The sequence below is a fragment of the Schistocerca nitens genome, chromosome 2 (genome assembly GCF_023898315.1).
Source record: "Schistocerca nitens isolate TAMUIC-IGC-003100 chromosome 2, iqSchNite1.1, whole genome shotgun sequence".
In the NCBI taxonomy this organism is placed as follows: Eukaryota; Metazoa; Arthropoda; class Insecta; order Orthoptera; family Acrididae; genus Schistocerca; species Schistocerca nitens.
In genome coordinates this window covers 865,760,130-865,774,142 of record NC_064615.1, presented here as the reverse complement: position 1 = coordinate 865,774,142, position 14,013 = coordinate 865,760,130, and the positions used below count along the sequence as shown (strand labels likewise).

General features: G+C 37.6%; 1 protein-coding gene across 1 annotated transcript in view; it reads left to right on the top strand.

The window, feature by feature from the left end:
- The window catches only part of LOC126237142 (GTPase-activating protein), a 157,415-nt gene extending 144,646 nt beyond the window's left edge, over positions 1-12,769 (top strand). Inside the window, exons 18-20 of the mRNA XM_049946973.1 lie at positions 1,650-1,830; positions 2,223-2,354; positions 10,910-12,769. Of these exons, the coding sequence (XP_049802930.1) occupies positions 1,650-1,830; positions 2,223-2,322 (281 nt within the window). The 3' untranslated portion in view covers positions 2,323-2,354; positions 10,910-12,769. The remainder of the gene's footprint in view (positions 1-1,649; positions 1,831-2,222; positions 2,355-10,909) is intronic.
- The last annotated feature ends 1,244 nt before the right edge of the window (positions 12,770-14,013 follow it).

Genomic DNA, 14,013 nt, shown 5'->3' with positions numbered 1-14,013 from the left:
AATTACATTACTGCTTCACAAGTCTGTTCGGCAAGCTTATGATGTCAGTTAGTGTGCTTTCCTCGTCCATCAGCTGGTGACTTGCCAGTTTTTCTTAAAGATGATTTAATTGTGTGTAAGTGGAAAGTTTAATCCTAAAGAGTGACTGGAATGCTTTGAAACAAACTGGTACCTCTACTGCTTCACTGTCCCTTGTCACCCTAACTTGCTAGCTGTTGGAGCTGTCATTTAACCTAGCATCTTCATTCTGCCTGGGTCTGTGATGTGCTACAAGATGCACTGATATAAAGCTTGATTAATAACTGTTTTGTGCATCAGTAACAGCATCACACCCAAGATCATTTTGTGTTAATAGGTAATGCCATTCATTACTAGAAAAATACTTGGCATTCATATTGTCAACATGAGCTCCAGTCTCAAATGAAGAGGTGCGTAGCTTTTTTCCAACATTACTGAGGCGACTGTGTCTTTACAATTTTTTTTTTTCATCATTAGCAGTTACATGTTTGTTACTTCCTTCAATTAAAGGAAGTTGAAATTCATCACCCAACATTATTGCAGAAAGAATCCAAGCTGCAATGAATGAAAAACTATTAACCAAGAAACACAATAACACATTGTGAATCAAATTAATCAGAAGCTGTAACCTCAAACATACTGACGGTAGACCCTGAATCGGAACACAGTGCGCACATGCGCCAATTGTACCTTAACGGACAGTGTTCTTTATTGCCGTAATACAGATTGACTCTTGTCATGTGATCCATTGTACATGAATTCTTTAATCATCTGTAACTTGGTCAATGTTGTGTTTTTCCCTTGTACTATATAGCAAGATGCAACAGTGGACTGAGAAGCAAGCAGTATACTAATATCTTATTTTAAATTTTTTGGACACTCTTTCTTTTTCCCTGTACCCTTCAATTCCCAAACACTTGGAAACATTCTTTTAATTCAGTTCTTTCGATAATACTTCAGAAGTACTAAACTTTATGCAGAGTCAAGTATTATATCTATATAAAAATTTGACGTCGAATTTGTACATAAATTTGTTTAAAAAGACAGGTAAAGAGTGCAGGTATGCCATGGAATATAAACTGCAAAAATGAATAGCTTTTCCAGTACACTAATGAAATTGTCTTCAGCCTTCATAGTTTATCGATAAATATTAAGGATTTCATAAAATAAACTGCGCTGCTGTGTTGTTTTCCTGCCTTACATCTCAACACTGTTTTCAGGTTACCATCCCATTAGCTGACGTTCAGTATTGCTTTCACTTGATAGGTTTTTCACTTGGTATCTTACAGAAACTTTAGTGTTCCATATTTCTCCCCGCCTTATCTGTACTTTTGCTGTTGATATATAAAAGTTTTTTTCCTGGTTGGGAGTAATGTGTATTTGTTTAATGTGTTACTGGTACATACACATACTAAAAATAATTTTTTGTTACTCTTGGTTTTCAAACATAATTTGCAGTAATTGTTCAGTCTGATTCGTGTTAAGAGTCTGCACTAACCAGATGGGGAATTGAAATACATACACAGCTTTCTTTTTATTTGTGTTTGCTTTAGCACAATATACACCCCATTTGTTTTGGGTATTTATGCACTTGGAGTCTTTTGGTTAAACTTGGACTGCTTTTGTTACAGAGTCCTGTGAATGTCAAGCTGTATATACTGGTGATCTGTGTTTCTTGCCAAATTTTGTTATTGAAGATGTCCAGTCATGTTTCAAGACACTGACACAAATCTGTGAAGCTGCTTATGAATTGGAACAAGAACATCGAAATTACTTAAGATCTTTGGCTCGTGAAACTAAGTATGGGAGCAAGTAAGTTGATAACTGTTTTGCACTCGTTACTTGTGTACTGTTTGGACACTATACGTAGAAACTATTTGGAAGAAGTCCATTATTTCTCAGATAAAAAGATAAGATGATAAAGAAAATATTAGAGATTGCAGTAATTCAAAAACCTAAAAATTCTGTTTTGAGTAGAATTTTCTCCAAGTTGTTTGCCCCTGGAGAAGCACATATGTGGAATTCCTGAATTTAGTATTTATTTCCTATCTGATATTTCAAGCATTTTGTTTGCCATTTCAGATATACCCTTACATATTCACTTTATTCATTCAATACTTATTTTGATTTATATTTTTATGTTGATCATTTGAAATGTTGCTGCTTGCGCACACCACAGTAAATTTTGGGCTTTGTTTTTCTAGGCAAGCACCAATTGGCGATGACAACTACCTGTTACTTGCTGCTAGTTTTGGACGTATGGACAACAGTATCTTAAGAAAGACTTGCAGTATACCTAACTGACAATTACTTCTTTCATCTTCTGTGAAGTATGGGTATGTAACTTATTAGCAGGAGGCTGCTTTTCTATTGTAAATTCCTATTAAACCCAAAGTACAAGGTGCTGGAGCAAAAGTGTTAATCCAATTATAATAAAATTGAAAGGGAAACGCATAATTCAAAGAGGCAGGGCAGAAAAAAAGAGTGAAAAGTATTGTTGTTGTTGTGGTCTTCAGTCCTGAGACTGGTTTGATGCAGCTCTCCATGCTACTCTATCCTGTGCAAGCTTCTTCATCTCCCAGTACTTACTGCAACCTACATCCTTCTGAATCTGCTTAGTGTATTCATCTCTTGGTCTCCCTCTACGATTTTTACCCTCCACGCTGCCCTCCAATGCTAAATTTGTGATCTTTTGATGCCTCAAAACATGTCCTACGAACCGGTCCCTTCTTTTTGTCAAGTTGTGCCACAAACTCCTCTTCTCCCCAATTCTGTTTAATACCTCCTCATTAGTTATGTGATCTACCCATCTAATCTTCAGCATTCTTCTGTAGCACCACATTTCGAAAGCTTCTATTCTCTTCTTGTCCAAACTATTTATCGTCCATGTTTCATTTCCATACATGGCTACATTCCATACAAATACTTTCAGAAACAACTTCCTGACACTTAAATCTATACTCGATGTTAACAAATTTCTCTTCTTCAGAAACGCTTTCCTTCCCATTGCCAATCTACTTCTTATATCCTCTCTACTTCGACCATCATCAGTTATTTTACTCCCTAAATAGCAAAACTCCTTTACTACTTTAAGTGTCTCTTTTCCTAATCTAATTCCCTCCGCATCACCCGATTTAATTTGATTACATTCCATTATCCTCGTTTTGCTTTTGTTGATGTTCATCTTGTATCCTCCTTTCAAGACACTGTCCATTCCGTTCAACTGCTCTTCCAAGTCCTTTTGATGTCTCTGACCGAATTACAATGACATCGGCGAACCTTAATGTTTTTATTTCTTCTCCATTTATTTTAATACCTACTCCGAATTTTTCTTTTGTTTCCTTTACTGCTTGCTCAATATACAGATTGAATAACATTGGGGAGAGGCTACAACCCTGTCTCACTCCCTTCGCAACCACTGCTTCCCTTTCATGCTCCTCCACTCTTATAACTGCCATCTGGTTTCTGTACAAATTGTAAATAGCCTTTCGCTCCTTGTATTTTACCCCTGCCACCTTCAGAATTTGAAAGAGAGTATTCCAGTTAACATTGTCAAAAGCTTTCTCTAAGTCTACAAATGCTAGAAACGGAGGTTTGCCTTTTCTTAATCTTTCTTCTAAGATAAGTCGTAAGGTTAGTATTGCCTCACGTGTTCCAACATTTCTACAGAATCCAAACTGATCTTCACCGAGGTCCGCTTCTACCAGTTTTTCCATTCGTCTGTAAAGAATTCACGTTAGTATTTTGCAGCTGTGACTTATTAAACTGATAGTTCGGTAATTTTCACATCTGTCAACACCTGCTTTCTTTGGGATTGGAATTATTATATTCTTCTTGAAGTCTGTGGGTATTTCGCCTGTCTCATACATCTTGCCCACCAGATGGTAGAGTTTTGTCATCACTGGCTCTCCCAAGGCTGTCATTAGTTCTAATGGAATGTTGTCTACTACCGGGGCCTTGTTTCGACTCAGGTCTTTCAGTGCTCTGTCAAACTCTTCACGCAGTATCTTATCTCCCATTTCGTCTTCATCTCCATCCTCTTCCATTTCCATAATATTGTCCTCAAGTACATCGCCCTTGTATAAACCCTCTATATATACTCCTTCCACCTTTCTGCCTTCCCTTCTTTGCTTAGAACTGGGTTTCCATCTGAGCTCTTGATATTCATACAAGTGGTTCTCTTCTCTCCAAAGGTCTCTTTAATTTTCCTGTAGGCAGTATCTATCTTACCCCTAGTGAGATAAGCCTCTACATCCTTACATTTGTCTTCTAGCCATCCCTGCTTAGCCATTTTGCACTTACTGTCGATCTCATTTTTGAGACGTTTGTATTCCTTTTTGCCTGCTTCATTTACTGCATTTTTATTTTTCTCCTTTCATCAATTAAATTCAATATTTCTTCTGTTGCCCAAGGATTTCTATTAGCCCTCGTCTTTTTACCTACTTGATCGTCTGCTGCCTTCACTACTTAATCCCTCAGAGCTACCCATTCTTCTTCTACTGTATTTCTGTACCCCATTCCTGTCAATTGTTCCCTTATGCTCTCCCTGAAACTCTCTACAACCTCTGGTTTAGTCAGTTTATCCCGGTCCCATCTCCTTAAATTAGCACCTTTTTGTAGTTTCTTCAGTTTTAATCTACAGTTCATAACCAATAGATTGTGGTCAGAATCCACATCTGCCCCTGGAAATGTCTTACAGTTTAAGACCTGGTTCCTAAATCTCTGTCTTACCATTATATAATCTATCTGATACCTTTTAGTATCTCCAGGATTCTTCCATGTATACAACCTTCTTTTATGATTCTTGAACCAAGTGTTAGCTATGATTAAGTTATGCTCTGTGCAAAATTCTACCAGACAGCTTCCTCTTTCAGTTCTTCCCCCCAATCCATATTCTCCTACTATGTTTCCTTCTCTCCCTTTTCCTACTGACGAGTTCCAGTCACCCATGACTATTAAATTTTCGTCTCCCTTCAGTACCTGAATAATTTCTTTTATCTCATCATACATTTCATCTGTTTCTTCATCATCTGCAGAGCTAGTTGGCATATAAACTTGTACTACTGTAGTAGGCGCGGGCTTTGTGTCTATCTTGGCCACAATAATGTGTTCACTATACTGTTTGTAGTAGCTTACCCGAACTCCTATTTTTTTATTCATTATTAAACCTACTCCTGCATTACCCCTATTTGATTTTGTATTTATAACCCTGTATTCACCTGACCAAAAGTCTTGTTCCTCCTGCCACCAAACTTCACTAATTCCCACTATATCTAACTTTAACCTATCCATTTCCCTTTTTAAATTTTCTAACCTACCTGCCCGATTAAGGCATCTGACATTGCACGCTCCGATCAGTAGAACGCCAGTTTTCTTTCTCCTGATAACGACGTCCTCCTGAGTAGTCCCCACCCGGAGATCCGAATGGGGGACTATTTTACCTCCGGAATATTTTACCCAAGAGGACGTCATCATCATTTAATCATACAGTAAAGCTGCATGCCCTCGGGAAAAATTACGGCTGTAGTTTCCCCTTGCTTTCAGCCGTTCGCAGTACCAGCACAGCAAGGCTGTTTTGGTTAATGTTACAAGGCCAGATAAGTCAATCATCCAGACTGTTGCCCCTGCAACTACTGAAAAGGCTGCTGCCCCTCTTCAGGAACCACACGTTTGTCTGGCCTCTCAACAGATACCCCTCCGTTGTGGTTGCACCTACGGTATGGCCATCTGTATCGCTGAGGCACGCAAGCCTCCCCACCAACGGCAAGGTCCATGGTTCATGGGGTGAAAAGTGTAGAAAGTCAAAATATCACAAATGAATAATGCGGTTCTGATACATAATCTACAATAATCTCTACTTTTTATATACCTCTCTACTGTTAATCTCTTAGTCTGTGTAGTTGGTGGTGTCATAATTATTAAGTTAGAATAATATATTCATGTAAGGAACATATTTAACCCATTCACTGCAGAGCTCTTTGCAGTAGCGCGACAGCTTGCATGCACAGCTGGACGTCTCGCAGCATTCGTGGCTGTGCAAGACCTTTTTGGCATGCAGTGTGGCTCGCCTTTAGTGCCACATTGATATTGCTGTTACTGTTGAAGGAGCATTGTGACCACTGTGAGATGAGAAATGGTGCAGGGAAGTAATTTCACTCAGTGCTGCCAACACATTTGAACCTTGTAATTACCATTTGCTGGTTTGAAATTGATATATGTAATTAACAAGTTTTCATGAGAACACAGTTTTCAGAAACAGCGACATGTATTCCAAATTCCATTGACAAGTTCCGAGTAGAACTACATAAACAGTGTACAAGGAAAGCATGACAGGCAGTGCCACACTTTTGTGTGTGTGTCTACAAAGATGATGTGACTTACCGAACGAAAGTGCTGGCAGGTCGATAGACACACAAACAAACACAAACACACACACAAAATTCAAGCTTTCGCAACAAACTGTTGCCTCATCAGGAAAGAGGGAAGGAGACGGAAAGACGAAAGGATGTGGGTTTTATATGTCTGCTTGTGTCTGTATATGTGTGGATGGATATGTGTGTGTGTGTGAGTGTATACCTGTCCTTTTTTCCCCCTAAGGTAAGTCTTTCCGCTCCCGGGATTGGAATGACTCCGTACCCTCTCCCCTAAAACCCACATCCTTTCGTCTTTCCCTCTCCTTCCCTCTTTCCTGATGAGGCAACAGTTTGTTGCGAAAGCTTGAATTTTGTGTGTGTGTTTGTGTTTGTTTGTGTGTCTATCGACCTGCCAGCACTTTCGTTCGGTAAGTCACATCATCTTTGTTTTTAGATATATTTTTCCCATGTGGAATGTTTCCCTCTATTATATATATATATATAGGGTAATAATAAATATGAAGGTAACAATACATTTCATAAATTCTTTCTGGTGCAATACATTTCGAAGCATGGAACAAAATACAGTCCAACATCACATCTTTTGCAACAATTCCATGAATCCCTTCACTTGTTTCTCTTACTGCAAACAACACATCTTCTCATGTGGTGCCTTCCTTTTTGAGATGATTCGGCAGTGTGCTTGGAATGTGTCTTCCTTGTAGTCACAAGGGGGTTTTCCTCTTCTCATCAGCAGCCTCCAGATTTTGTTGTTTTGTGATAGTATGTTTCTAAAAATTCTTGAATATGACTCGCATTAAACTTCAGCATTGACAGATTTTTCCATGTGTGAGCTTTGTACGAAACCTGGGAATTTAGTAAAAGTCTAGAAAGTGAAAAGAGAATTGGTTTTTCGTACACATTCAGTTGTACTTAGTATCATGTCACACTTTTCTACTGCTCGTATTGATTGATTATAATCCAACATGGATTTTGGTTTGAGTTCTTCGAGATCTTTTTGATAGTTCCTTTTTGCTGTTGATGCCATTTCAGCTGTATGATGTAGTCAACAAGCATACATCTCTCCTGTCACACCATTTCATTACCAGTAGCGTGCTCGTCAACTTTACTTCCATTTCTCCTTTTTTGTTCAAGATTTTGCATGTTCTTTCTATACATACGAACTGTATCTAATGCATTAATTCTTCTGTCATGCAAATACTGGACTTGTGTATCAGTTGTCAACAAAAAATGGGTGCCCTCTTCCCAGATGAGGTTCCAGAAGCATTGTCACTATATTGCCTGATTTTCCCAAATAATCTTTGCTAGTTTCTATTTCATTTGTTGCACCAGTGGAAACTAAGAAATCCAGTTTCACAGTCACACAGAGCAAACATTTTTATTCCAGAAGTCTTCTTTTTGACGGAATGTACTGTTTGAAAAAGAGGCACGCTTTGAACAGGAGAAGGCTTTCGTCAGCACACACATTTTGAAATGGTGTGAGAGTAAATCCAAACTCTTCTTTCACATACACTATTACAGACCATATTGTGAACAGTCTGTCACCCTGAGAAGAAATGTTACTGTCACAAAAATGAAGCATATGGACCAACAGCTAATACCTGACTTGAAACATTATTTTGCAAAAAATTAAAGTATGAAGAGCAGCTCATGACCAGTATTTTGACATGTTCAACTTGTCATTGTGTGACAGAATCAGGGTTACTACCAGTAAACAGTACATTTCATCCACACACACATCTCTCGAAGCATTTACACAACTATTCCCATGAATAATAATGTTCTACACAGGGTATTTATGATACTTGTTCGTGTTGTGTAGTAGTATAAGTGAAACTGTATTAGACACAAATAGATTTATCGAAAATTTCCAAGACACTACAACTGCCTGCAAGTGCAAGTTTTACACCCGAATCTAATGAGTCAGACTTATGTATCACAAGACACATTTCCTTTCTCTGCCATTGAAAATTGTCCAAAGACTTGCCTTTTCTTTTCACTGAAGGGGACTGCTCTGTGCTGTCATCTGTCCTTTGTCATAATCATAGTTTCTTTTATGGAAGGCGAACACATCAAACATGAAAAACAATTTTCTCAGCCCTGAGTTGCTAAGGGTCAAAATCCTCATTAGAAGATGAAATAAAATTGATTTCAGTCTTACTGCCACTGTTCATAAGCAACCTTTCTACTTCCGCCTTCGACAGCCCACATTTGCACATTTTCTAAGTGTTTAGTACACATTTAAACTCTATAATATCACCAAAAGTTGCAAAAGGCAAATAAGAATAGCATCTTTTGACATCTGAGAGCAGTATTATGAAGTTATTAGTACGACTAACAAACGTGATGTGCTGTAGTTCAACTTGTGTATGTATGTTGCAATAAAACATTGAAACACACACATCCAACATTCATGCTCATGCCACTGTCGACTGCTGCCGCATACACACATTGTCAGCAAAAAGAGCGTGCAAGTATGTTACCGATATATGTGTCAGAAGCAGCTAAAGGGTTAAGATCCACACTTTTCAGAGCCCTGTTACCTTCTTAACCAAGTGAGGCTGCTCAGTAGTTAATGGATTGGACTGATATTCAAGAACAACAGAGCTGAAATTCCCATCTCACCGACCTGAGACAAGTTGTCCTTGGTTTCCTTAAACCTCTCCAAGTGAATGCTGGACAGTGTCATTACCTCTCCTAACCTATACACATATGAATTTGAGGAGTTTGTGTTGTATGCTTCATCTCCAATTATTTCAACAATGGCATGTTTTAAATATGCCTTCTGTTCTTCCTTCCATCTCTTCTTTATTTCTTTTCTTCATTCCCTCTCTTCCATTGTTGTTAGCTTCCTAGTCAGCTTCCATGTGCTTCCGATTCCCCCACACTTATCCCATTTTACTCTCATGTATGGAGCAACTTGTTTGCATATTTTCCTATTCAGCATCTTTGAGCAAATGTTGAAATTTTTCATCAACTTAAGATGGAAACAAATCTGTTTCAATTATCATTAGTAACAACCCTTCAATACACTGAAGTTATAATAAGATTCAGAAGACTCAGTCAAGGTTAGGGAAGGATTGGGAAGGAAGTCAGCCGTGCCCTTTCAAGGGAACCATCCCGGCATTTGCCTGAAACGATTTAGGGAAATCACAGAAAACCTAAATCAGGATGGCTGGAGACGGGATTGAACCGTCGTCCCCCCGAATGCGAGTCCAGTGTGCTAACCACTGCGTGTGGTTGAGAGGAGTTTAGTGAAATAGGAAAAGTCATCCGGAATTCCAAGTTAAGGGAGACTTACTGGAGAGGATGAGAGGGAGAAGTGGATTATTGATACAGGATAGCATTTGAAATTTGTGCAGTCTGGCTGTGGCAGCTTATGAAATCTCTGCCACAAAATATAAAGATGGTTCCAGAATGAGATTTTCACTCTGCAGCGGAGTGTGCGCTGATATGAAACTTCCTGGCAGATTAAAACTGTGTGCCCGACCGAGACTCGAACTCGGGACCTTTGCCTTAATCTGCCAGGAAGTTTCATATCAGCGCACACTCCGCTGCAGAGTGAAAATCTCATTCTGGAAACATCCCCCAGGCTGTGGCTAAGCCATGTCTCCGCAATATCCTTTCTTTCAGGAGTGCTAGTTCTGCTTGGTTCGCAGGAGAGCTTCTGTAAAGTTTGGAAGGTAGGAGACGAGGTACTGGCAGAAGTAAAGCTGTGAGTACCGGGCGTGAGTCGTGCTTCGGTAGCTCAGTTGGTTGAGCACTTGCCCGCGAAAGGCAAAGGTCCCGAGTTCGAGTCTCGGTCGGGCACACAGTTTTAATCTGCCAGGAAGTTTTATAAAGATGGTGTTCTATACCAGTGGTCTATTTTTTCCTCTCATTCTGTTTGATAAGTCGTCTTTAACTTAATGTCCTGCGTGACTTTTACTATATCACTAAGACTTTCCAGACCCTTTTCCTCCTCTCTACTCTTAAGCCTGAAGAAGAGCACTAGCTGTGAAATCAGACAAATCGACATCTTTCTTTGTATTTTGTTCTGCTGCTGTCTGGCGAGTAGTTCTCTTTTTTTCCCATCCAAGTCATAGATACCATTATTAGGAGCTATAAAAATACCATACAAAAACTTTCTACAGCAAATTTCTTGCTCTGAATTTGATTAAGAGTATGATTGTTAGATGCAGTTCTCTTTCATTTCTTTTGGTTATTCTTTATGAAGCACGTAATTTTAGCGTAAATGGAGCAGCAGAAAGGAAACATTTCATAGATTTCACTGTTAAAAGGGGCATGGCAGTCTGGTAGAATGGGACATTAATATGTGTATGAAGTCTTCATTGGTTTTCATTTAGAAATATCTCTATCTTTCATCTCTACTTCTGTGAATTTTTCATGACACTTTTGATCTGAAACTCTGTCTTTTCTTTTAATCTGCTGTATTCAACTTTAAATTCAATTCCATTAAATTAGATATTGCCCTCAATTTCTAATATAATATTAATTTTTTCCTTAACAATTTGCAGGAGACTGTTGCTCCAACTAGAGCTTATTTGGTGCTGTGAAGTTGATGTTTAAGAAGATTAAGTGGTAAAATTACAGAGCTGGTACATCAGTGGTATTTTTTATTTTTTCAGTTCTTTAAAATTAAGCATGTGAAATTACATGTTTAATATCAGAAAAGTGTAATTGTGAGGTTCTGAGAAGACAGAAATCACAGTGGCAGTGTTCAAAAAGGTAGAGTTGAGATTAATTTTTTTTTGTAGAATTTTTTATTGTACAATATGCATATGTTCTTGCATGCAAACATCCATATGCATAGGAGTGCACATGGCAAGTGCAATAAAACAGCCAACTAGATACTGACTAGAACATAAAATTTCTGCTAGAAATAAAAGTGCATTTGTGATAACACAAAATGGACACCACGTTACTGCTGTATATTTATAGTTGCAAAAACTGTAAGGTACAATAAGAAAAGGGCATTTGTAGGGACTGATAGATGATATGTTCTCATTATGCTGTTGGACATTTTTAAATGCAAAGTTTGGTGCTGTTATATGATAAGAAATCTCATTTGTAAGAGTATTGTGTGATTGGGTAACTGGAAGCATTTAGTCATATTGACATTGTTCTGTATCAATCACTTACTTTTGTTTTAACTCTCATTCCATTGTGTAAGACTTGCACACCACACACAACAAAAGTGTTTTACTACTCACTAATTCATTGCTTTATGAAATGTGACTCATAAATTATTTTATAAATTGTATTGCATGCAAAGGTTTTCATTTCTGTAACAATAGGTGCTATTATAAATATATTCCCTGAGTTGTTGACAGCTAATATTATAATCCACAAATGCTGATAATGTTTGAAGAACAGATCACAAATTATTCATTACATAACACAAAATTTTCACATGCCTCCTTCCATAGTACTTTCAAGTGCATTATTTATAGAGAACATTCACCTGAATATAGAGAGATCATGTCAATATTTAAAAATTCCTAGCACTGTTTTCTCTTACAAGTATGCATTCCAAAACGAACTTTAATTAGATGTGATTGATTGATTGTAGTTGGGCATCACACCCTCAGTAAATTCCAAGGAGGATATGGTCATTTCCCAAACGACTTCAGCTACACTGACATCAATGCTGTCTCTCAAATTTTATGGAGTTACAGCAAAACTGTCTCTACACTCACAAATAAGTTACTATTCTCTTCACACTGACTTCTCTTGAACTGATCATGTTCTGAACTTCAGTGTGAGTTTTCCATTGAAGAGTTTATTCATGTAACACCACGTGTACACTCTTGGCACAGAGTAAATTTGTGCCCAACAAATGGGGAACAGTCCAACTACAAGCTTTCTTTACTATTGAGTTTTACTGAATGGTAACAAAATCTGTCATTACCACTTTCGTCGTATGTTGATGATAATTTCCTGACTTCCATAGTGATTCATAAAAGGAATACTGCTCTGAACTTAAATATATTAGTTACTTACATTACCTCATTAGCTGCTACAGAGTCCTTAAAACAGTTCTCTGACTGGTCAAACACAGAGTGCAATAGTTTAGCTACAAGTAAACAAAAATTTATTTTTAATATTTAACACAAATTTGCCATCTGTGCTTCAGAGAACCCTTATCAGCTTGAATGGTACTGTGAAACAGTGCAGCCTCAGTAGAAGAAAGTAAACTGTATGGTCTACAAGTCAACCACAATGTTATTGCACCTGAGTGTGAGGGCATTTCAGTCAGCTCATGAGTTTACTTTTGCACTTGAAGTCCTTCAGAATATGCTCTGCTTTTCTGACAACCAGACGACTTGTTCTTGAAGCTATTCAGACTCCACATTGTATACAACAGTAAAAAGAAATGTTGATACTGTTTGTTTACTGCAACGTCACAGTATATTTCTGATAAAGGTCATCACAGGAGGCCAAGTGCAATAATATCGCGGTTGGGTAGTACATAAATTACACAAATAATAATTGTTATGTTTGAACTGATGAGATTCTAATGCTGATATCGTGTAGTATTGTAAGTCATAGTCATGGCTTGCTTCAGTGGCCTTCATTAACTCCAAAATTAATAATTAATTTTTACACATCTTATACATTGTGGGACACAATGATTGTCTAACATTCATGTATCATATAAAATTGTGACATTACACTTTGTCAAATATGTAATTATAAACAACCAAAGTATCAATTGAAGGACATTATATTTGCATTGTTCTGATTGTGAAAATTCAAGAGGTAATTTCTCATACATGTGTCACAAGCTCTGATGCTGCACTGTATCCCATTTCCAAACTTTGCGGTATCTTAATATGCTCTCTCTGTTTAAACCATTGAGGTTCATGTACTGGCTTCCTCTTTAGATATTAAAGGTGTTTATTGTTTAAAGTAATGTTTAATTGAGTGTTGTGTGTGTGTGTGTGTGTGTGTGTGTGTGTGTGTGTGTGTGTGTGTGTGTGCGCGCGCACGCAAGGGATAATCAGTGTTTTCCTAGCTACATTTATTAAGTTTATTTATTTCACTTTCATAAGTAGTGTCAGAAGTGTTGTATATTAGTTTGCACAGTATTTTCATTGACATGTTGTACTGTGGAGGAAGATTTAGTTTCCTTACATCACAAGAGGAATTTTTTTGTCTCCAGAGAAACCGATTTCATATTTCTGTGTGCCAAAGTGGAACGTGTCATGTATTTTCTTATGCTGAATGAGCAATTGTTATCAGAAGCAAAGAATAACATTTGCTATTAGCAAGAAATGTTCGTTTTATGTTTGTCAAATTTTTAATGACTTTGTACCAATCCGAAGGCTGTGAAATTCAACTCACATTTCTGTGTACTGTTGTGTGTGAAATTATTTGTTCTTGTTTTGTATAGTGTGATTACCTATGTAGAATAGTAATTACTTTTAATTTTACAAGACCATTGTCTTAAGTACAAATGTTGAGCAGAAATGCAAATGTATTTACAAATGACTTATGTACATTACAAGAATGAAGTTTGATTACAAGTGTGTAAGGTAACAATGTAATGTATTGTAAGGTTTTCCCAGTGTTCTCTTTTGTAAAAAAGAAAAAAGCTAACCTGTAAATTTTTAGCTCT